Source organism: Trichoderma breve (genome assembly GCF_028502605.1).
Source record: "Trichoderma breve strain T069 chromosome 7 map unlocalized scaffold00007, whole genome shotgun sequence".
In the NCBI taxonomy this organism is placed as follows: Eukaryota; Fungi; Ascomycota; class Sordariomycetes; order Hypocreales; family Hypocreaceae; genus Trichoderma; species Trichoderma breve.
In genome coordinates, this window is record NW_026611593.1 from 409,787 (window position 1) to 433,100 (window position 23,314).

General features: G+C 48.3%; 8 protein-coding genes across 8 annotated transcripts; 4 read left to right on the forward strand and 4 right to left on the reverse strand.

The window, feature by feature from the left end:
* Nucleotides 1-562: 562 nt before the first annotated feature.
* T069G_10312 (adenosine/AMP deaminase domain-containing protein) lies at nt 563-3,176 on the forward strand (the record flags this gene model as incomplete). The annotated part of the gene is made up of 3 exons (XM_056177522.1): nt 563-1,615; nt 1,670-2,790; nt 2,864-3,176. The coding sequence occupies 3 exons, from the start codon at nt 563-565 to the stop codon at nt 3,174-3,176; spliced, it is 2,487 nt and encodes an 828-aa protein (XP_056023812.1).
* A 748-nt stretch (nt 3,177-3,924) lies between these two features.
* On the reverse strand, nt 3,925-4,947 carry T069G_10313 (fungal specific transcription factor domain-containing protein; the record flags this gene model as incomplete). Its single annotated transcript, XM_056177523.1, has 3 exons — nt 3,925-4,152; nt 4,217-4,521; nt 4,596-4,947. The coding sequence occupies 3 exons, from the start codon at nt 4,945-4,947 to the stop codon at nt 3,925-3,927; spliced, it is 885 nt and encodes a 294-aa protein (XP_056023813.1).
* An 817-nt stretch (nt 4,948-5,764) lies between these two features.
* T069G_10314 (NADPH-dependent FMN reductase domain-containing protein) lies at nt 5,765-6,400 on the forward strand (the record flags this gene model as incomplete). Its single annotated transcript, XM_056177524.1, has 1 exon — nt 5,765-6,400. The coding sequence occupies one exon, from the start codon at nt 5,765-5,767 to the stop codon at nt 6,398-6,400; it is 636 nt and encodes a 211-aa protein (XP_056023814.1).
* Nucleotides 6,401-6,667: 267 nt separating this feature from the next.
* On the reverse strand, nt 6,668-8,173 carry T069G_10315 (cytochrome p450 domain-containing protein; the record flags this gene model as incomplete). Its single annotated transcript, XM_056177525.1, has 2 exons — nt 6,668-7,157; nt 7,209-8,173. The coding sequence occupies 2 exons, from the start codon at nt 8,171-8,173 to the stop codon at nt 6,668-6,670; spliced, it is 1,455 nt and encodes a 484-aa protein (XP_056023815.1).
* A 1,928-nt stretch (nt 8,174-10,101) lies between these two features.
* On the forward strand, nt 10,102-12,579 carry T069G_10316 (fungal specific transcription factor domain-containing protein; the record flags this gene model as incomplete). Its single annotated transcript, XM_056177526.1, has 7 exons — nt 10,102-10,250; nt 10,347-10,639; nt 10,714-11,027; nt 11,090-11,170; nt 11,235-11,842; nt 11,904-12,086; nt 12,177-12,579. The coding sequence occupies 7 exons, from the start codon at nt 10,102-10,104 to the stop codon at nt 12,577-12,579; spliced, it is 2,031 nt and encodes a 676-aa protein (XP_056023816.1).
* A 717-nt stretch (nt 12,580-13,296) lies between these two features.
* On the reverse strand, nt 13,297-14,756 carry T069G_10317 (o-methyltransferase domain-containing protein; the record flags this gene model as incomplete). The annotated part of the gene is made up of 4 exons (XM_056177527.1): nt 13,297-13,827; nt 13,883-13,982; nt 14,043-14,446; nt 14,514-14,756. 4 exons carry the CDS (start codon nt 14,754-14,756, stop codon nt 13,297-13,299), a joined length of 1,278 nt encoding a protein of 425 aa, XP_056023817.1.
* A 741-nt stretch (nt 14,757-15,497) lies between these two features.
* Nucleotides 15,498-17,356, reverse strand: T069G_10318 (FAD binding domain-containing protein; the record flags this gene model as incomplete). The annotated part of the gene is made up of 3 exons (XM_056177528.1): nt 15,498-16,746; nt 16,817-17,017; nt 17,073-17,356. The coding sequence occupies 3 exons, from the start codon at nt 17,354-17,356 to the stop codon at nt 15,498-15,500; spliced, it is 1,734 nt and encodes a 577-aa protein (XP_056023818.1).
* A 4,164-nt stretch (nt 17,357-21,520) lies between these two features.
* T069G_10319 (CFEM domain-containing protein) lies at nt 21,521-23,161 on the forward strand (the record flags this gene model as incomplete). Its single annotated transcript, XM_056177529.1, has 5 exons — nt 21,521-21,625; nt 21,704-21,839; nt 21,912-22,428; nt 22,494-22,646; nt 22,702-23,161. 5 exons carry the CDS (start codon nt 21,521-21,523, stop codon nt 23,159-23,161), a joined length of 1,371 nt encoding a protein of 456 aa, XP_056023819.1.
* Between the last annotated feature and the right edge of the window lie 153 nt (nt 23,162-23,314).

The following is a 23,314-nucleotide window of genomic DNA, read 5'->3' on the forward strand; positions in this document are numbered from 1 at the left end:
CGGTGGCGGCCGGCCGAAGCGGATCCCGGAGCGGCTCTTGTGTGTCATTAGTTCAGTGAGTTTTATGCTTTTGACTCATTTTTTTTTCTTAGTTAGGACTTTCTGGAGTATAAAGAGCTGGGAGAGGTCGCTCTTCTTTGGAGAGATTTCTAAAACTTAAAAAAGGTTTCGCGAATTGGCGACTCTATCCTGGTGCTACTGCTATTGCCCGTTGTTATTTTGTTTTACCCTCTATAAGATATTTCTTTTTTACTTTAATTCAATTCAATCCGTCCCTCATCTGCTCTGGTACGTGGAGCTCTTTTTCTCTTTGATTTTTTTTTTCTCTTTTTGTTTCGTTGAGTTTTCGCACTTTTATCCAAAGCCTGTTTTTAGCTGTTGTCTTGTCTTACGTCAACAATATGCCTCAGAAATGTCGTCAGCCGTTCATAGTTGTAATTGTATCAAATAAACATTGATTGACGCCAATTCTTTAGAAAGAAAGAAGAAAAAACCACTATCCCTCACCTCCTCAGCCGTAAAATAAAAGGCTACGGTGATTGGGCCATTTCCTCCCCTCAAAATGTGTTCTCATCACAGAGAAGAGAGTGACAGAGAAAATACCCCTCAGCCGCCCGAGACTCCTCAAGATGGCGTGCTTCCAAGAGATATTCCTCACCGCACGACCTTTTACGACTCGGTCGTTGAGCGGCAAATGTCCCAGGCTGATGCCAAGCTGTTCTATCAGCGAAGCCAGCTAGACAGCTCCGGTGCTGCGGACGCTGTGTCATCCTCGTATAATGACCCCGTTGCAGCTCTGGCATCAAGCGGCGACCTCGAATATGAGGGCGACGCTGCACTGTCCGAGTCTTTTGGCAAGGCTTCTGTGTCTGGGCTTGACAGCGCTAGGCTTGCAGCTGAGGCCTCCAGGGGAATCTCCAATATCAACTTCCTTGACCCTCAGCCACAGGTGACGGCAGAGTTGAGCTCCATTTCCAAGAGCATCCAAGATATTATCGCGCTGAGACAAAAATACATGACGCTGTCGCTACAGCGATATGGCGATGATCCTAGAAATGGCGCCGACTGGCAGATTTATCCCCCGGGAGACAAGCCTGGAGATAACTTCGACATGGAACATGTCCTGCCATTGCCTTCAAGCGACGACAGCATGACGTTCAAGTTGAGCGATGCTGGTGTCTATGAGGTCTTTGAGGGTGCCAATTCCGAAACACCCGCTTTCCAAATCCCAACTATCAGACAGTTCTATATGGACCTCGACAGCATCCTTACCGCCTCGTCAGATGGGCCAAGCAAGAGCTTCGCCTTCCGCCGCCTCCAATACCTTGAAGGCAAATTCAACCTGTACGCGCTTCTAAACGAGTACCAGGAAACCGCCGACAGCAAAAAGGTGCCTCACAGAGACTTCTACAACGTCCGAAAAGTAGACACTCACGTGCACCACTCGGCGTCCATGAACCAGAAGCACTTGCTGCGCTTTATCAAGAGCAGGATGAAGAAGAACCCTGATGAAGTTGTCTTGTTCCGTGACGGGAAGCACTTGACGCTTGCCGAGGTGTTTGCTAGTATTAATCTTACGGCGTACGACTTGAGTATTGACACTCTTGATATGCACGTATGTTATTCACGACTTGTTAAGTCAGGACGTTGTGAGCTGATCTGAAAATAGGCCCATGTGGATTCTTTCCACCGATTTGACAAGTTCAACTTGAAGTACAACCCTGTTGGAGAATCTCGACTTCGAGAAATCTTCTTGAAGACGGATAACCTGATCAAGGGCCGCTATCTAGCTGAGCTCACCAAAGAAGTCATTTCCGATCTAGAAGCCAGCAAGTACCAAATGGCTGAGTGGCGTCTATCCATCTATGGTAAATCACTGGATGAATGGGACAAACTTGCAGCCTGGGTCGTCGACAACAAGCTGTTTTCGCAAAACGTCCGCTGGCTGATCCAGATTCCTCGGCTGTATGATGTTTACAAGGACAATGGCCTAATGGAGTCGTTTGACCAAGTCGTCACCAACGTCTTCCAGCCGTTGTTCGAGGTCACAAAGGACCCCTCCAGTCACCCGAAGCTGCACATTTTCCTCCAGCGCGTCGTCGGTCTCGACAGCGTCGACGACGAGAGTAAGATCGAGAGGCGCTTGTACAGGAAGTTTCCCGTTCCAAAGGAGTGGAACACGAAGCAAAACCCGCCATACAATTACTGGATCTACTATCTCTTTGCCAACATGGCGTCCCTCAACTCCTGGCGCAAGAAACGTGGCTTCAACACTCTTATCCTGCGGCCTCACTGCGCTGAAGCTGGCGACCCGGAGCATTTGGCCGTCGCGACGCTTTGCTGCCACAGCATCAGCCACGGAGTGTTGCTCCGAAAGGTCCCGTTGTTGCAGTATGTGTTTTACCTCGAACAGATTGGCGTGGCCATGTCGCCGTTGAGCAACAACGCCTTGTTCCTGTCATACGACCGCAATCCGTTCCCTCAATACTTCAAACGAGGTCTCAACGTGTCCCTCTCAACCGACGATCCTCTGCAGTTTGCATACACAAAGGAGCCTCTGATGGAAGAATACGCTGTTGCCGCGCAAATCTACAAGCTCAGTCCGACAGATATGTGCGAGCTTGCCAAGAACTCGGTCAAGCAGAGCGGTTACGAGGCGGCTGTTAAGGCGCAGTGGCTGGGACCCTGTTTCGACAAGCCTGGCAGAGAAGGAAATACCATGGCCAAGACGAATGTTCCCGACCGGAGAGAGGAGTTTAGGTATTCCACCTTGTTGACAGAGCGAGAGGTGTAAGTGTCTTTCTTCTTCTCTTATTGTTGTTATGAGAATGTTGCTGATCATATTTATTTAACTGCTGTACAGACTAAGCCGATACGCTGCATTTGATCCAAATGCTGAGAAGAAGAGCATCAGCGGCGAATTGGCCTCAAAATCGTCAGTTGGCAACATTCCCTCCTCTGGCGCGACAGAAGCTGCATCAAGCATCACGAGTCCGACATCAGAAGCATCATCTCTCCGAAAGACTCCCAGCTCAGCTGCAGATGTGCACATTTCTGGAAATGATCCGATGATATTCCCCGGAATTTTGAGTCGGGATACTAGTCGCCGCAATCTGACCAAGGTTGATAGCTGGGGTATTCAGTCAACTGAGCTTCCCAGCCCGGGGACTGATTGAAGCACATTTACGGTTTCGCTGGGGGGGTGGGGTTTGGGATTAAAGTTCTTTGAAAATTGCATATTAGTATCCATGATAAATACGTGGAATGTTTGAGGCCCAGTACTAAACGTACTTTGCTTCCTGTGACGAGATAATACAGAGCGCGGCTCAACACGCGCCCTCTCACGCCGTCTTAATAGATTGTACTCCATATAGATGAAATACAAAAACAACAGCGCTTCTGAGCATAATAACCATTTTACAATATATCTAATTAATCCCAATATTCATTTTCGTTTATCTTGAATGGCCAAATAAAGCGCTCTAAGTCCCGATCATGTACATTCAGCAGCATCAGTTGATCTCCAATGGTGGGAAGATGCATATACCAAAAACTGGCCTTCTGTATCTCATTCAAGCGTAATTGGTTTAGTGGTAAAATTCTCCGTTGCCATCCGAGCAACGTCGGGGAGCCCTGGGTTCGATTCCCAGATTACGCATTGTAATTCATTTTTTGCACTTGGCGATGGTTTTTGTGGGTTCGATTTATCATGGAGTCGTGATGGACATTGGTGGGGTTGTTTGTGCCTTGGTGATGGTGGTAGTATCAATGTTATCAATGTTACATATCTACCACTCTTGCGCTCTTGAATGTTCATATAATGATGTACGGAGAAGTAGGAGTTGAGACGTTGTGCAAACACATCGTAATTATTTGATCATGTCAGATGACAATCCTGCCAGGTTGGAAGTGTGTTTATTGTCTCTAGGTAGCAATGCTCGGCATATTAATCCCGCCTTGAGCAACATAATCGATGAGCCCTACTGGACTTGCGTCTTCGCCTAGAAGAAGCCCCATGTCGTATGCCAATTTCTCGAACAGGTGCTTCAACAAGCCATCCATACCGAGGGTTTCCGGCCCTCCAGAAGAGTGGACTATTTCTGCAAGCCCACGTACATGTTGCCTTGACGCAGCTATATTGCCAGCTTGTATCTATATATTTGGCATTAGTCTACATCAGTTTCTTTCAGTATTCATTTATATGAGAGGCACTTACCTCATCTAATGTCAAAGATATAATCGTGGCAATTATCGAGTCTCTCGCCGAGCAATCCCCAGCATCAATGGCCTCTCTAATAGCGCGAATACAGAGGATTCTATACTGCATCGCCAAAGTAATGTACTCCTCTTTCTGGTAGACTTGATGTAAATGGCGGCATGTAGATAAGAATGTAGTGCTCAACATGCCCACATTGGATACGGCCAGCTGGATCCAGCTTATCCGTAGCTGGTGGTGGTGGAAGCTTGGATCTTTGAGTATCATGCATTTGGATCCATATTGGGTAGTGACTATTGTGATATCTGGAGTTTATTAATCAGCATAATGGGAAAAAATCTGCGCTGAAGCACCAATGGCAAGCTACAGACCAACTTACAATGGTCAAAGAGGTAGTGCTCCAGTGGCGAAAGCGGCCTAGCAAAGCATCCAAAAGGATCCCGCCGACTGGATGTGAGCTGATCGACAGGATCGGGAATCCTAGCGGAGTACCTCTCAGGCCCAACGTCGACCAAACAGTTGTCTCTCCGGTCTATAGCTTCACTGGCTTGAGTTTTCTTTGCATACGGAATACTCGGCTCCACATTGCTGGCCTGGTTTGCGGCTTTGCGAGCATGCTTCACTCTAGCATGAGAGACTCGAGCAGCATGTGAGTACGCGCGGCGTTGTAACTTGGAAGAAGACCCTTGTGAAGGATGTGACAGATTTATAAACTCAAGCTTGCTCTCCATTGGTAGTAGAGCTCCCGGAGTCGAGCCTCGTTCAGCTACAGGTGAGAGAGCATCATGCAGAGCCAGGTACCGAAGCGGCCCACGTACTATCGTGGGGGTCGAGATAGGGATAGTTGGATGAGATATTATGATGGAGCAAGATACAGAGCGTGCCTGAGGAATTGCTTGTCCCCAATCTCTATTGTGCGTGTGTTTGTGTGATGCCATCGCTGGAATCCCGACGTTTACAAAACATTTTGCCGCCTTGATCAATGTACCTTTGTACTCTTTCCTAACTGGGATAGGCCCCGCTTACCAGGATTCTTTCGGGGTTTTATGATAGAATCCTCATCATCAAGATCACGAGAGTTCAGCATAAGAAACTTTACTTTTCGTACAAACACTTGCAATTATGAAGAGCCCTAAGTCGTTAATCTCTAAATTTTATGTATAAAATACTTAGATAATGTTGGATGCAGAGGATCCCCCACGTGTACTCATGTACTCTTTCTAGAATGGGAATAACGCTATCTTGAATACATCGCTTACCACCCTAGAGGATTAGAAGACTGTAGCATATTGCACGGAATTATAACGTGTCTTCAGTCAACTCTACCATATTGATTCAAAGTGTTTATAATCATCAAGTCGAAGGCGGAGAATGTTTCTCCGCTTCATTGTTGCGGACATGAATCCGAGGAAGCGGACTTGAAACTGGCTGAAGGTATAAGAAGCTTAGAAGGTGTCCATCCAGTGATCGCTATCATCATTTTATCACCCTTGATACATTCTCACAATCATCGTAACATCAATAAGTTGTCTCTGAGTCTTCATCAAGATGACTGCATCTAAGCAGGCCAACGTGGCCATCATCATCACTAGCACCAGACTTGTTCGAGTTGGACCGGCAATTGCCAACATTGTCAAAGACATTCTTGAAAAGGAAGATGGAAACGATACAAAGCTCTCCTTGGTCGATCTTGCAGACTTTAAGCTGCCAATCTACGACGAGAGCGTTGTTCCGTACCAAGTTCCCTCTCAGGCAACATATGCCAACGAACACAGCCGCCGCTGGAGTGCCGAGATCTCCAAATATGACGCCTATATCCTGGTCATTCCCGAATACAACTACGGTGTGGCGGGAAGCACAAAGAATGCGATTGACTACCTGAGGAATGAGTGGATTGGGAAGCCAGCAGCTATCGTAAGCTACGGCATGACGGGCGGCAAGAATGCTTCGGAACAAGTCAAGGTCTCCCTTGAGGGAACGGAACTTCGCGTGAGCCCTACACGGCCTCAGCTTATATTTGCAAAGAATGGCGAAACACCAGACATCTTTACCGCTATGCAGAAGGGCGAGCTAGGCGAGAAATCTCGCGAGATTTGGACCACTGAGAACAAGAAGGATATTGTGAAGGCTTTTGAGGAGCTGAAAGAGGCAATCAAGAATCCACCGGCAGCCAAAGAAAAATAATAATGAATAGCTGACATATGTAATCATTCTATCTCTCAAAAACACCATTGTAAATGGAATTGATCTTCTTTAAGGACATCAGATAAACAATATAATGTGATTTAGCTACAGTGTCACATCCAGTATCAATGACTGTTATCTCGCAAAGCCTTTGTTATTATACTCTTTCCATTCTTAGTATGTCGATTTTAGCCAATGAGGAGATAATGACCCAGTATTAAAACACATGTAACGTCGCCATATGGATAAGTCATAGAGTCTTCCATTCTATGCCCACCTAAGCTCAATATTACCACCTACTTGCTTACTATTGAACCACTCTACAATCTCAATCTTCTCTACCACCGGTCTTGCGCCATCTAACACACGGCTTCGAACTAAAGCCTCAGAAGCCCACCACACAATTGCAGAGGCAAAGTTGCGGGCAATGCATTGCCGCGGGCCTTTGCCAAAGTGAAAACTATCTCGCAACATTTCCGGCGTACACTCCAGCCAGCGCTCTGGCACGAACTCATATGGCTTTGGAAATACTTGGGGATTGAAATGCAGCGAGTAAGCTCCGATGCCAACGCTTGTACCAGCTGGAATAGTCGGCAGATTTGGGACATTCAGCCCTCCCGATGGGACAACCCGGGGAAGACGAGTAGGATTGGCTAATGCTAGACGACAAGCTTCTTTAACCGCTCCTGATAGATAAGGGAGAGATCGAGCGTCGACGCCAGGATTCTGCATGATCTCCTTATAGGTGCCTTCGAGGCTAGAAAATGAGTTAGCAAAGTATTTATATGCGAAGTAAAGGATCGCTCACATATCGGGTGCCTGGGCAAGATGCCAGCAGAAGACGGCTAGAATCCTGGCAACCCCATCTGTGCCTGCAAACATGATATCCATGACCTGTGCTATAGCTTCTTCCCGTGAGAGATTTGCATTAAGAAGCCGTCCTTGGTATGTTTCTTTCTCTCCTTGGGCGATACTGTCATCCACGGCCTTGGCTGCAAACTCCTGGACAATATTTGTGCTCGTGCTTATTGACAGTTTATTCTTGTCAATTTTCGCAGCCCAACTATCAAAAAAGCTGAATATCCAACTCGGAAGATAAAAGAAGCGACCGCCCGCAGCAAAATTATCGACGAAAGCAGTTGCGCTAAGTCTTTCGGTGCCAACACTGTTAAAGCATTCCCCAATTAGATACTCCGTCAAGGCATCCATCGCCATGGAGCGAAAGAGGTTTAATAGATCAACTGGTCTGCCTGCTGCCAGAGACTTTCGGCGCTCTAGCTCAACCAGTGTTGTATCGATAATTTTCTGCATAGCCGGTTTGCCGTTTGTGATTGCTTGCTGCGCAAACAAGGGCGATACTGCCTTGGCACGAACTGCTCTATGAGTATGATCTGTTACTGAAAATATGGTAGGAAAACCATTGATATCGAAATTTCTGTATCCAGCAATCTTTCTAAAGCCGCCATTGTCGATATATATAGGATTGACAGCCGCTCCGTCTGAAATGTCAATTTCATTCGGGGCAATGCGAACCACAGGTCCGTATTTCTTGTGCAAGGCAGTAATAACTGTACATTCAATGCCTTTCCAAGTAAGATACCAGTACCATATCGGAGTAAGGCGAGCGATGAAGGGGCCTGGGATGTGTCCTAGGCGGTCGGTGCTCAGTCCGTAAAGGATTTTCAGTAGCAAGATCGAAATGACAGCCACCCCAATGGATACAGGACTCAGAGTTGCCACAAACAAAGCTGGATTGGCAGCAGCAGTCGCCATGATGGCTGATATTGATGAAGCGGCTCTATGGCCAGCTTTGATGCTGAAGATTGTTGAGCGATACAAATTGAGGGGTTTGCGAAACCAGGTTTTAGTTATGTGGTCATGCCGCTTGAATCCTACGCACAATTGTGGAAATCCATGCATGCCAATATTTATAGTCTCCCTTGCATACGTGCCACAGAGACACCAATACTCGATGCTATCTACGCAGTATTATTATTCTCACCCTACCAATTAATTGCCTTAATTCTACAGATCAGCAATAGAACGATAAAAGATGATGACTTCAATACATTACTCCCGGGGTCATAATTCCAATTGTAGTCAAGACCGCTTGACATATGTGTTGATTAGGACAGCGTTACTATGAATTCTCTCAAAGAAGTTGTCGATACCAGGGATCTTGGGAAGATCTTGTCTCTGCCGATGTCGCTGCTCAAAACTTTTGGACTAATCTTCTTCAGGTTTTGTATATGCATCCACTGAAGAGCTGCAATGGAGAGCAACTGTATGCGCCGACATGTTGTGAAAGACTGTAAAGCTCAAAAACTTGGCCGCGCATACTTGTTTATGCCAATTAGATACTCCTTCGACATTTTCATCCTTGAAGTTGCCCAGAGCTCATCTTCGTAACGTGAAACGATTTCAACAGACTTCTCGAAGGCGACCTTTGTTTCTTATACGAGAATAATCATGTGCGACCCAGTAGCTCAGACCAACCTGTGATCTGCGATCTAGATTGGCGTCAGGAGCAGAGGAACTCACTCTTTCAAAGGCCAGCCAACAAACATCTTCTGCCATGTTCCTATTTAGGTAAAAATATCCCAAACGGGCCCGAGCACCAAATACCGGCCCGGAAGACGGCTACTCACGCCGGAAGAGCTAAACTCGCGATCGGTTAGACGTCTCCATAGTTGAGGCGGCCCCATACAGTACTACCTAGCTATTATGTCTCGACATGGTGTTGTATTCCATCGATCATGCTAGTGAAAATTGAAGATACGTAGTAAGTGTGTATTGATCTAAGTATCTTTTAAAATTGTAGCTCAGAGTCCAGTATGGGCGTCAACAATGATTGATCTTATGAGGTTGACAGAGAGTTTTGTGACGCCGCCTGGAATATTTCGACGGCGGCTGACAGGAGCTTCAGTAGGTGGTTTATTACTTGGCGAAACAATGAAAAAATTCATAGCTATATATGTTAAGCCCTCGCTTCTATATGTCGCGAAAGCTCTTGCTGCTTTCCATCGAGCTCATAAGTACCCGTCAAAAATTGATAAATTCGAGCGCTAGAGAGGCTCGGAATTTTCGGTAAAGGGACGATTTGGGTATAAATACATTGCTCGATATGGATCGGCGTGGCATTATTGGATCTGCAACCCCTTTCACAACTTATTCTCATTGGCTACAGGTGGTTAGAATAAACGTGTTGCATCCATGGATGTTTAAAAAGATCCATGGATTCCTCGGCACTTCGGAGCATCCCGAGTGGCCGCTCCGTAGTTCCCACTTTGCCCAGATCCGTTACTGATCACAGCCGGCAACGAACTGCCATGTGAAAGTTCTTTGCAAATTTGACTCATATTTCAATCAATCGCGACATAATTGTCTGGCAAACCCCTTAGAATTTTCCGTATGATTTTGGAGTAGTTCTTCCTCTCATCAGACTCGAGATGTCGCGATTACTCATCTTGAATTGTAATCATTCCCGTGACAGGGAAGCTTCAATCTAATCATATAACTGGGTCGGATGCCATACATTCAGCCAATCACAGGCCCGACCTCGGCTGACGTGGGATTCAAGTCCGAGGTTTAATATTCCGAGGTTTCCATGCTCGAAGCTCCTCGTTTCTATTTCCCAACAGGCAAAGATCCCTTCAATGGTCCAGTAGCTCTGTGTCAAGGCAAGAAGAACCAGCGTCAAGATGTCGACTCGCCGCTATCGTTCGGCTATTGCGTGTCAAACCTGCCGAGTGCGCAAGGTGCGATGTAGCGTGTCCATGACGGGAGTGCCGTGTATTAGTTGCGAGCAGGACCAAACGGAATGCATCCTGAAGCCGCGACAAGGCAAACGGTAAGCCATTCGTCCGTGTACTCGTATCATGGGAAACGATGTTGTTTATATCATCAAACCGGGTTACTGATTGATTCCAAGCCACTCGTCCCACAGCCATCGGCAGAGCACTACTGTGTTCCCGGCTCCCCGTCACTATGTTGAAAGCTCGGCGGCAATGCGGGATACCGCTAACCAAAGCAATGCCAATCCTTCGTCACCGGATTCTAGTCCGGGGGGTGAAATTGTACCATTGCAAGACTCACAAGCGCCGTTGGACACGCCTGAGACCAAAGTTTCAGCTGCGTCCAGTGAGCCAAGTGCCGCTGATGAGGAACAGCTCGGCGTTGAAATGGTAGAAGTGGCCCTGGGGCATCCACGAAGAGAGTGCCAAGTCCCGTACTACATCGGTATGTTAACCGGAAGGATCATCCAGGTGCATAATCTCATGCAGCAGCGTGTTATTAACTCTAAACCCATGCAGGTGAGCAGACTGGGGGGCCTACATCAACCATGCATATATGCACAACCGATCACCTCATACCAAAGCATCTTCTCATGCCAGCGGCAAAGCCAACCACCTTAACCGAAGATGAAAAAACCTTCCTCCGCCGTAAAGGCGTCTATTCATTTTTATCAGACACAGCAAGTGATAGTTTGATCCGGGCATATTTCCACAATGTCCACCCAATCATGCCCATCTTGGAAGCAGACAAACTCCTGGAATATCATCGCTCTAAACGACTGAAAGAGTATAACCTTATACTACTATGGGGTCTTTATACTATTTCTTCCAATGTAAATACTCCTTCTATTCATATCGTCTGTGGTGGATGTAATTGCTAATTAACGGACCACAGTACGTACCTGCAGAGATATACGAGAATGAAGGTTTTACATCTCGAAAAGCGTTTAAAGCCGAGATGTTTGCTCGTGCAGTCGTAGGTCAACTCTTTATTGTTCCATCATCTCTCCTTTTCCGATAGTGCTAACGCGTACCTTTAGTGCGTATATAACAACGGCGGGGAAAAGAACAACCTCATCCTTCTACAGGGGGCGCTGCTGCTAGGCTTCTGGAACTCAGATATAGAGGATCACATGCAGCCATGGCAGTGGAGCGGCCGAGCTATTAATCTGTGTCATGTCCTCGGCCTCCACCGCGATATTGATGCCATTGGATATAACCCATCCATAACCGAACGACAGCGTTCACTATTTCGGAGACTATGGTGGACGTGCTTCTGGCGAGATCGTTGGCTCTCCGTGTCACTGGGCAGGCCTTTGCGGATCAATCTTGACGAATCTGACACTCCTGACCCGCTGGTTTCAGACATTGCCGTGGACCTGGAGGGCATACCAGAGTCTGTGACATCGGCGTTTTTCCCTAGAGACCTGCCGCGATTGGCAGAATATTGGATTCAGTTGATACAAATGACGAAGTTGCTCGGCAAGACTCTCATGACGTGCTACCAACTGCGACGGCCGAAGCCCACAATCAATGAGATCGATACTCTCGAGGCAGAGTTGATGCGCTTCAATATGCCAGAACACCCAGATCCGATTCTATCTCGATTGGCGACGTTTTACTATTACCATTTACAGCTACACTACCAGTTAGTACATGTTCAATGTTCTCCTTTCCTCACTTTACGATTCACTAACCGGCGGATGAAGGGCCATCTTAATCACATTTTACCGACCTTGTAGCGTAGAGGCTCCGTCAGATCTTCCTTCTTACCGCCAGAGAGAATGGCAGCAGGAAATGCAGGGGAAAGCAATGTCTGCTGCCTCAAAGACTTGCAACATTGTCTATGCACTCGCTCAGGGCAACTTCTTTTCGTTTGCCGGACCAATGACGTGAGTTATTCTTGCATTCAATGGTGCTTTCGATTGCTATTGTCCAATAGTTTGTGTTTGACCGAGATATATACTAATATTACCGCTTAGGCCCACGCTTCTGGTCCCGGCAATGCAAGTCTACCTTCTCAATTGCAAATTCGGCGACGCCCTCTCAAGGCGACTCGGCTTAAATATGCTGAACATGTGCATGATGATCTTGGAAGAGCTGCAAAAGACGTATTCAGTCGCTTCCGTGTGCCGAGGTATTTTCGGCAAGGCCATCCAGCAGCTCTTCCCCGACGATGCTGCTAGTATCTCTTTAACCCACTCTCTTCCCGAGCAAGACGTGACGCCAGTAGCGGAGCTGATGCCCCCTCCGAGCTCTATTCCAGATACTGCTCTTCAGTTGGAGCTCTTTGGTGCCAATGTCACCAAGGCGGATTTTATTGATGCCCTTACAGCTGAGGCATCCATTTTCAGTTTTGTCGATATGCTGAACTTTTCATCATGATCATAATATAATACCTAATGCGCTTGATACTTTGTATGTACATGTATGTAGCCTATGTTGGGCTTTATGTACTGTTCCTGTCAAACTACTTTTTAATGATCAAAAACATGTTACTTCTATATGCACCCCGTGAAGCCTAAACCGAATTCATGAATGTATTTCTTTTACCAAATAATTACCCATGGCGTGGCTAACCACAAACGGCACGGCCAGTGCCAAGGGACGGCCTGAGTTAGATCTCGGGATAAATGGGATGATAATGCTCTAGATTCCTCGGCTGCTTGGCAGACCTGAATCTACCCAGACCAAAACCTTGGCGATCTCGGGCCGATGCCTAGCCTGGATCCCACACGGGCCGTCATCCGAAAAGGGCAATATGGATAGATGCAGTTGAATCGGTACCGAGGGTAGGGCATTGAGCTGGTGATGGAGTATATATTAAGTTACGACCGAGTACAACGATTAAATATGTCTTAGCCTGCCACTGATTGTGCTTATCTGTGTCGTGTGCTCGGCCATTCACTTGTGAGCCTTAGTGATAACTCAATAAGAACCCTATTTTGACATCCTCTCAACAAGAAACCACTGAAGAACATTCATTACTCAATATTCTTAGGTGACAGTCACAACTAAGGTTTAACAGTAATGCAGTTATAAACATTTCGCTGGTATGTATTTTTAGAGTGGTTTTCCCTTTAACCACGGCTTATCCTCCCACTATCCATCGAATACAACGTCAATAAGCCCTACACTAGCACCTGGGATCATCTTTATAGCATTGACCCGGAACCGATCATCTGCCAGCTTGAATACAGTAGTCCAATCCTCAGCTGTACGTTCCTTGGCATTGAACAGTACCAACATCTGCATGTCAAATGCACCCTGCATCTTCCTCACCGGCAGAGGCGGCCGCTGTCGCTTTTCATCATAGTCTGGAAGCATAATGATGTCGAATAGCGCGATGCGAGCCCCAGGAGTCAAAGCTGGGACTAGTTGCTGAAGAATCTTCACAACGTACTTGTCTGGCCAATCGTGGAAGATGTTGCGAAAGATGTATGCGCTTGCGGAAACAGGCTGTGGCGTAAAGAAGTCGTGAACTTGGAATGATATGCGGTCGGCAAGCTTGGGGGCCGATGCCATGGCTTCGTCAAAGGCTGGCTGTAGCTCCGGGAGGTCCTGGACTACGAAATGGAGTTGTGGATGGGATTTTGCGACCATTGCGCTGATATGGCCGCTTGAACCACCAACCTGTGAGATTAATTAGCGGTCGAGCTCTCTCATATTGGATCTGTCAGAAACATACATCAACAACGATAGCCTCGCCAAGGCTCTCCCAGTCAAAAGTTTCCACATAAGTTTCGGTATTAATCATGCCACCGAGAGCTTGCAGTCCTTCAGCGAATCTAGTTGCACGATAGCCTTTTGGCTCGCCCTCCTTCTCATCCGCATTGAGAAATTCCCACATTGGACGAGACACCACCTTGCCGTCAAAACTCGCTAGATAGAAGGCAGCATGTTCCACCTCTTCGCTCGGTGTCGGGTGCCCAGCAGACCACTTTTGCAATGCATCCGCCATTACTATAGTAGCGGGTCGGACGTCTTCGAGGAGATGGCTTGTAAAGGACTGCATATGGTGGTTACGAGCCATGTATGCAGAGGCAGCGGTGTGAACAATCCGATTGGACTCAGGAGACTCTTCTCGAAACAGGTACATGCTCATGCCGAAGCGGAGGAATCGGCGAGCCATTTGTTCAGGTAATTTCGTAGCGGCTGCAATCTCGGCGTAGCTGGCAGAGCCCCCAAGCGGAACCGCGCCCCAGAAGTTGAAGCGGTTGAGGACGTCCAGTGCCATGGCCTCATTACCCAGCTAAGATTCATAAACTCAGTAGGTGAAACTTCAATGCTAACAGGATATATGAGTTTGTAACACTTACCCACATGTTTTGTGTGATAAAATACTCGTTAGGCCCCATTGCTAGATGCAGCATATCCATCAGAGCTCCGACAAGTTTGGTACGGGGGCCTTGGATATCTTGATCAGGTGGTAGGGATCCTGGTGCATCTTCGTTGAATGATGGCTCAGGCAGGTTCTTTGCCCGAAGAGTGGCCGTGAGCGTTGTGGTGAGCTCTACAATGGCGGCGAGCAAGCTCTCGAGCGTTTCACTGGTTTGTGCCATTTTGAGTTGACGAGGAGATTTTCAAGGAGACTTTTCCTCTGTATGTTGGGGCTCAACTGCAGAGGGAACAGCCTTCTATATCTTTGTGCTGGCAGTTTCTAACAGCGGTCAGCGTATTGCATCTTACATTTATTCTAGGAATGTTAACAGGGTATATATAAGTAATCATCACGGACTCCAACTAATGAACTGCCCTTGATAAATATTGTACAGCAGGTTCGAGACATGTACACGACTGATGAGGCTCAAATCGGAAAAATTACTCGAATTGAAGAGCTCCATGTAAGCACTATCGCAGAAGAAGGCAAGAAAACCATCCGGTCGGTTTACCCGTGCATTAGCTCATTGTTTCTTTTACAATTGATTAGTTGTGTTCTATTTTCTCGGTCCATATTATTGCTTTAACGGCAGACTCAATTACATGAAATTGGTGGAGTTGTGTTACCAGATATAGCAACCTCCATCTGAATGGATCATCCTAACTTTACTCAACTGTGTTAGTGACCAGTGATCATAGTGGTCTACCATTTCCTTTGACAAAAGACGAAGTAAGTTATTACCGAATTGAATCGGTTGGTCACAAGTACAAGTGGTAGATCATATTAAAGATGTTGACATTAAGACTATTAAGACTCTAATTGGCTGAACGTTGAAAGCGAGAGCAACTGGCAAATCTATTTATTAAAATATTCTCGACTCATTAAACTATCCTCGACTCACTGGAGGCGGCATTAAATCTATCTATTTAGCACGGCACATTCTTCCGTTGTTATCAACAGTCCAGGCCTCGCTGCCCACAAGGCGAAGGCCATAAAAGAGAGAGTTAGGATCATACTTCTTCTTGATAGAAAGAAGAGTGTTGTAATTGGAGCCAAAGAAGGTCTGCTGGAAGTTGGGCTGCTGGAAGTCGCCCTCGTTCATGTACGCACCGCTACCAGGGGTCACAGCAGTAAGCTGCGGCACATACTCGTTGGTAATGGTCTTCTGGTCGGCGAGCATCTGCGACCATGGTGCGGTGTTGTTCCAGACGGTACCGATCTGCAGATGCACCGTGGTGGTTCGCCAGACGGGGAACACTGCGTTGCTGGCCGCGCCGGCCGGCTTGCCGTAGTTTGCGGAGCTGCCTACCATGACGACACCGTGAGCAGTCAGGTTCTGCAGGACAGCCTGGAGAGCATTGTTGTTCTTCTCGAGGACGCTGCGGGGGATCAGTCGGCTGCCGTAGTTGAAGTCGCCAACATCGAGGTTTCCGTTGGGCAGCGGGCCCATGTAGGTGTTGTAGTGGTCATAGTATGAGAGCGTGGTGTATTGGGTGGAGATGGGGGTAATTCCAAGCTCGCTCATCAGGGCGTTGAAGTCCGCAAGGACAACGTTCTGGACGTAATCGGACGTGGAGTTGTAGACGGTGACGGGCTCGAGCACGAAGACGGTGTTGGTGAGAAGGTAAATGACCATGGCGCCCTTGTCAATCATGGCGGGTAGCATGGCATGGAACCCGGCAACAAACTTGTTGAAGTTGTCCTGAGTGGTGGTGGCGGCAGCGATGGTGATCTTCGCACCACCAATGGTAGCATCAGGATGAAGCTTGACGGTCATGGACGTAACGACTCCGTATCCAGAGCCGCCTCCGCTCAGAGCCCAGTACAGGTCGCTGTTCTTGGAGGGAGAGGCAGTCAGGATCTGGCCAGCCGCAGTGACAACCTCGAACTCCAGAGTCTGATCAGCACCGAGACCGAAGGAGGTGCTCAAAGCAGAGTGGCCACCACCTTGGGTGTAACCTCCAGCGACGCCGACGGTTGGGCACTCGCCAGACACGGCGACAAAGCCCTTGCTGTGAGAAGCCTCCAGCATTTCAAAGCCTTGGACGCCTGCACCCACCTTCATCGACGGGCCAGTGTAGCCGGCGCTTTTATAAGTCGAGATACTGATGCTCTTCAGGTTATGAGTCCAGATGCCCAGGGCGCCAGCGCCGGTAGAGCGACCAAAAAAGCTAATGAGAGGAACGCAATCAGCCTACATGTATACTTATGAAGAGAAGTCGCAAAACAGTGTCAGCTTACTCATGGCCAGTGTTGCGCACAACCACGCGGATGTTGTACTTGGTTGCGAATGCCAGGGCGGCCTGGACATCGGCGTCGCACGAGACGTTGACGGCATAGCTGATGTAATTGCCCAGAACGCACGGCTTAGACTCAGGGGTGAAGGGATCGCAGCTCTGGTTGGCGAAGAAGGGCTGCATCACCGAGGAGGATGTCGTGTAGCTACATATCGCATTCTGTCAGACATGCGCCGGCGAAGAGGGTTGAAACAACGAACTGGGTTTGCGGCAGCTCCCAATTGGCCTGCAGTTGCGAGCAAACGGCCTTGTTATACTTGGGATCATGGCATGGCGTTCCAATGGGGACGGTCGCAACAAGTCGACCTCCGACTGACGAGTTCAGTGACTTCCATGCGGCAGCATTGGGCCACTGAGGATCGCTGGGGAGGTAACGGCACGGAGGAGGAGGAGGAGGGCGAGCAACAGCTTCTGTGGTCAAGTTGGACGCGTGCGCAGAAGCCAGCAGCGTGGCCGTGGCCGCCAATTGAAGGGAGAACTTCATCTTGCTATTATTTGAGGCAGATGAAGGTCCGGTAAAGGTAGAGTCTTGACATTGAAAAGAGAAACACCAACAACATGTCGCGATGGACAGTATACATATTCCTGCGACAGATCCATTTTTATCGCATGAGGACAGCGTCGTATTACCAATTATGGGGACGTTGGAGACACGGAGATTGGAGACGGTCACTGATCGCACAACAAGCGAATGTGACGTCGCTGCCGCCGAAGACTTGAGCAGCGTTTGAAGCGTTTAGGGCATAAATCGGCTCCATTGCGTTGGATCCAGCAGGTGAACTATTGAATATATTTCCTATGTTTAGAGATGTCAAGAACATTGAACCGAGGAGGCAAAGTGCCAAGAGGGGATGTTGCTCCGTCCTCTTCTTCACAGAGGCAAATCGCCCTCACCGTGGATTGCAGCCGAGCCAAACCCCCTAGATGGGGGCTGCACTCTGCATTCCATATATCGTAGATCGGGCTTGGCCCAAGATGGACTAAACACGGATCCGGTCTCAGGTCAGGTTTACTATGATTAGGAACATGTCCGAAGCCCCCCGGCAAGCCACAGCGTCCCAAGTGTCGGTGAATCCCAGGCGAGCTTCCATTCCATGTATTCCATGTCTCACAACTCCACACAGCCGAGGCACGAATCTCGACAGCCGTTCGACTTTTGGCCTGTTCAAACTGAGCCCGCCGCCGAGAGAACGACATGCCCGTATCTGTGCTTCTTGTGTGGGGTAGGCTTCGTGCATTTTGCAATCTCAAGCGGTTCTTCCCATCCCAACAGACTGGATTTTCTCCCAGCGGAGATTGCAAATTCTCCATAAATCCAAGCAGAAACCCACTCGCTAATCGTGGCGACAGGGATCGTTTGCTGGCTGGGAACGGCGGAAAAGTTGCTGTATACAGCACTGGACAGGCCAGACAGGGGGCATTTTCGCCTGCGAAGAGAGCCCGTCTATTTTATGCAGATCCACATCGCTGGGATTAACAGCAATCTTCTCGAATGACTCGACGACACCACGTGGTTATCAACCCTCAAAAACGTGGCACAGGGACAATTACAGCCGGATCAGCGCTTCTAACGCAATTATTCCACGGGGAAGCCCAGAAGCTGATGCTCTCGTATTAAAATCTCTTTAATAAACGTAAGCCAGATTGGATCTTTGGTCAGCAAGAGCCGCGGCATCAAAAAGTATATAAAGGGCATGTTCTCCCAACTGAAGGGCCGAGGAGAGATGGCTCGGTTTAGGGCTTGTGACCTGTGTCGAGCGACAGCTTGCTTCGAGCAGATTTGTCCAAATACTCGGCTGGGTTGCGACAGCATGTCCATACTTGTTAATTAGACTACGGAAGAAGTTTGAAGAAAAGTATGGTTCATCAACTTGTGTGGTTGGTCTACTTTGATATCATCCCGAGTTCTGTATGCCTCCGTGGAAATGGGCGAGTTGCATAATATCCAAGAGGTACAGCTTCGTTCACGTTCTCGATAAGGCTGCAATGGGCAAAACTCTTTTCCACTTGGCTGTTTTCTTTCGTTGTCAAGAGTCAATCCCAGCTACGGCGATGGTCCTAGACTCTCACCACACGAGATATGGTTATCTCCATAGAGCCGTGGTAGACTTCATGAACCGAGAACAGCCGCTGGGAGAAAGCTCTGGTATTAGGTGGGGGTTCAATGACCTACAACCAGCACAGGAGAAAGCAAGAGCGTTAGTAACTACTTGTATACCATCAATTGGCTCGCTCGAGGGAAATGGGCGTGGAGTGAAAGTATGGCGGAGAATGCCCTCAGGTCCACATCACGGATCCAAAGCCGACAAACAAAAATTTTCCCTCCCAAGAGTGGGAATAACTTGACCGACGATCGGAAAGGGATTCACCGCGCGCGACGGGAGGGAAGAGCGCGAGAAGATCATGGACCGTGTTACCATAGCGCCAATCTTTTGCGGATACCTTTTCTCAGCGTACGAAGATCCGGGGTTAGTAGGGAGACTTTTAGTAGCAGCAGTTGAGAGCCTTTTAATCAGTCTGCTTCGTCCGTACGAGCGACTCGGAGGCGAAAATCCGGATTTACGGCGCACACTTGGCTGTGACAGCTATCAATAGCGGCCCGGTTATTAGCAGGTGGCTTTTTTGGTGTGTTTTGGTGGCGGTTGATAAAACGCCTTTCCGACGGACGTGAGATGGAAGCTTCGGAAACCAGCGGAGACGGTCTGATTCTTGAGCTGTGGCTGAAGCCACTCCCCTCTGGTCGATGTAGGGGGACTCGTTGAAGAGAATTGTAGCCGAAGAGAAGAGTTGGACAGAGTCGAAGATGAGTTGTTGTCGTTTGTAATATTCGGCTAATAATTAAGCATTAACGACGAGAAGCCAAGCCTTTTAGAACGAGATGAAATGGCCCTTTTCGCCGAAATTGGACATCAGATAACCCAAAGTCCCTACATCGTTGACGGTCCAGACCGGTCAGTACCGCGTTACGATGCATGAACTCGCCTAACTCAGCGTTCGTTCTAACGAAATACACAAAGGGGTAGGGAAGAGAAGAATAAGGCACTCGGTTATTGAGACACAGATATTCGTAAAGTCACCAATGATGGCCTCGATGACCTGGGCCTGGCTCAGGGTTATTTATTTACACAGGCCCTTCCCACTACAACCATGTGGTAGTAGTTTACTAGATTCAATCCCCTCGACAGAACCTCCACAACGAATGGAGTCTCATGCGGGTAATAATACCGTACCATACTGGTGAAGTGGGAGAAAGTGCCGGCTGTTGAATCCGCCGTCCTGAGATAATTACCTAATTCTTACGGTGGTTGGCGTAGGTGTAAACTGGGAGTGATGAAGTGGGCTCAAGCCAAAGTGTGGAACCACCACTAATAATAATCTTCAGCGCAGCCCAAAGTTCAAGATGCATTCCAGTCAGATTCCATTTCTTTTTTGTCTTGTCTTCCCCGTAAAGTGCGCCATACAGTACAGCCGTTCACAGTACCTGATTCTCCTTGCACTCAGGCGCCCTGTCATGCTGCAACTACCGGGAGGAAATTGCTCTAGCCATGCAGCCAAGCAATAGCCAAACCCCGGACTATAACACCATATTTGTACTTAGCCGGTGTACCAGGGGGACTGCATGTGCTGAACCGTCCCTTTGGTGCTTCACGTTGTGTTCCACGTAACTGCATCCGGCAACTCCTTACAGCGTCGTCGCGTAGCTATCCGAAGTTGACCTAAACAACATCCCAGGCCTTCAAGGGGTTCAGCTCATGCAGTCTGCAGTCTGGTGTATTTCTGCTCCTCCCCGCTGCAGATTGCGAGTCTCCACCAGCCGGTTTCACGGGGGAGTCTTCCTGAGTCTTACTACGAGTTTAGTATCTCTTTAGCACCAGCGTAGAGGCAGCCGAAGCTCTCTAGGTCTACAGCCCGTCCTAAGCGGAACGCCAGCATAGGCTTAGAGAGGCGGTTTAGTGCCTCCCAGTTCCATGGTTTTTTCCCTTGGTGTTTTTTCTGTTTTGTCTTTTCGTCAGGGGTCCCTGCTTCTTGTGGAGATTTTCTCATCCAGCTTTTTTTCCCGATGAACCAAACGCCCGCCCGTCGCATCCTCCAGAGCCGATTCAGCACGCAGGGCTAATGCAATGCAACGTCAGCAAGCCTGTCCGGCTTCAACAGCCATGGTTTTCTAGCAATGTTCACGAGTCAGTGACTCTTTAGCTCACAAAAATACAGCACTTGATGCCTCCCAGACAGCCATATTCTAGAACCAAAGGGCCGCAGGAGATGGCTGCTAGTGCAAAGCGGCTACGCAAAGTGCGAATTAGACCCGTCCCTTAACTCATCAACGCCACAGCTTCGTATTAATTATACTAGGTTCTTTTGCCCTTTTCCTACAGTATACTGTATTTCAAATGCCCGCAATAACTTGCTAGTACAGTGTAGCTGGCTTGTTCCCCGTCTTGAAATAAAGGGGCGTGCCCATAACCTCACATGTAATGGATGCATAGTAAAAGCAGGTACATGGACTGCCCGTCTTGACGTCCACCTCGAGTGCAGATCAACCTTAAAAAGTGATGATTTGACATCTCATTTTCTTGCCGGCCCCGAAAAAAAAGAAGATTTCTTTGTTCCCCCGGACATCGATCTCGGAAGACCAGGAAAAAGCAAAATGAGGTTGCTTCTTCATCTCTTGCTTGCGTTCCTGGCAACGTTTGCGTTGGCTGCAGACAGCGCGGCCGCTGACAACCCGCTTTCGGTGTTGCCGGCATGTGCGGTATGCTATGCCTTTTTTTCCTTTTTCCTTTCCCCTTCTCCAGATATGTGATCCGAGCTCGAAACTAATGACGATCAGCAAAAATGCCTTGCATCGGCCATCGCGAATTCCACATGCAGTCCGACTGATGTGAAGTGTACCTGCGAAAGCTCGACCATTCAAGAAACCTCGGCCATCTGCATTGCGACCACCTGCACGGTTCGAGAGTCCCTTAGTATGTTGCCTATCAACTGCTCAATCTCTGTAACACTTCAAGAGCGATATCTTGTCTAACTCTTCACGTTAGCCACCAGAAATGCGACAGATACACTCTGCGGTGTCCCTGTCAGGAACAGGACCCCCGACTTCGCCAATGTCACCATCGTGCTCGGCGTCGTCTCCGGCGTGGTTGTCCTTCTGCGTATCGGCTCTAAGCTCTTCATGAGGATGGACTTTCAACTGGACGACTACGCCATCATCGTAACGCTCTTTTGCGGCATCCCTTCGTCAGTGATGAACGTCCGAGGCACTGGCGGAAATGGAGAAGGCAAGGATATCTGGACGCTGCCATTCGACATGATCACCCGGTTTGGAGTATACTTTTACGTCCTCGAGATTCTATACTTCGCTCAGGTCATGCTGCTGAAGATGACACTCTTGTTCTTCTATCTCAACATCTTCCCAGGCAAAGCCAGGACACTGCTGTGGGGAACTGTTATCCTCAATGGCGTGTTTGGAGTTACCTTTATGCTTCTTGCGGTCTTCCAATGCCACCCAATCAGCTTTTTCTGGACAGGTTGGGACGGCCAACACTCGGGTAAATGGTAAGTAGAAGCTTTCAGCCTCCGCCTTCTCCCACTAGCTCAGTATAAAGCTAACAGCCACACAGCCTCAACAGTAATGCCATCGGATGGGCAAACGCAGCCATCAGTATCGCCTTGGATTTGTGGATGATTGCAATCCCCATGTGGCAGATCCGAAATCTCAACCTCCACTGGAAGAAGAAGGTCGGCGTTGCCGTGATGCTCCTCGTCGGTACTTTGTAAGAATCCCCTCCCCCACTGCGGCAACAAGCCCTTTGTCTAATATGACCCTAGTGTCACGGTGGTCAGCATCGTTCGACTCCAGTTCCTTGTGAACCTTGGTAGTTCCGCGAATCCCACATACGACCAGGTTGACGTCTCTATCTGGTCCACTATTGAGATTAACACCGGTATTGTCTGCACGTGTCTTCCATCGCTCCGTCTGTTCTTGGTCCGCCTATTCCCTAGCCTAGGTGGCTCTTCACATAAGAACAGCGGCTATCAGAATTACCCGGACAACTATGTCAACAAGTCAGATCACGCAGGTAGTCGGGCGCAGACGTTGGTTTCAGCTGTGAAATCTCAGAATCGCCCGGACCATAGCGGGATTGAACTTAACACAATGTACGAGGTACGGTATAGCGATGAGGACGAGTCCAGATTGGTTAAAATGCAAGGGGAACATGGTACGAAGGGAGGAGTGCACGTGGGTAGTTCACGGAGCATGGGTAGCAACAGCGAGGTGTCACTGTAAATTTTATACTTAATATTGTTAGCTAGGCCGTTGAGGATATTAGCCAAGTTCCCCATCTTATTATAAAAGGGGAGTTTAAAAGTCATCCATAATTTGCTTGTTTTCATGAATACATTTAGCACGGACCAATCAGTCTGGGTCATTCTTGCAAAA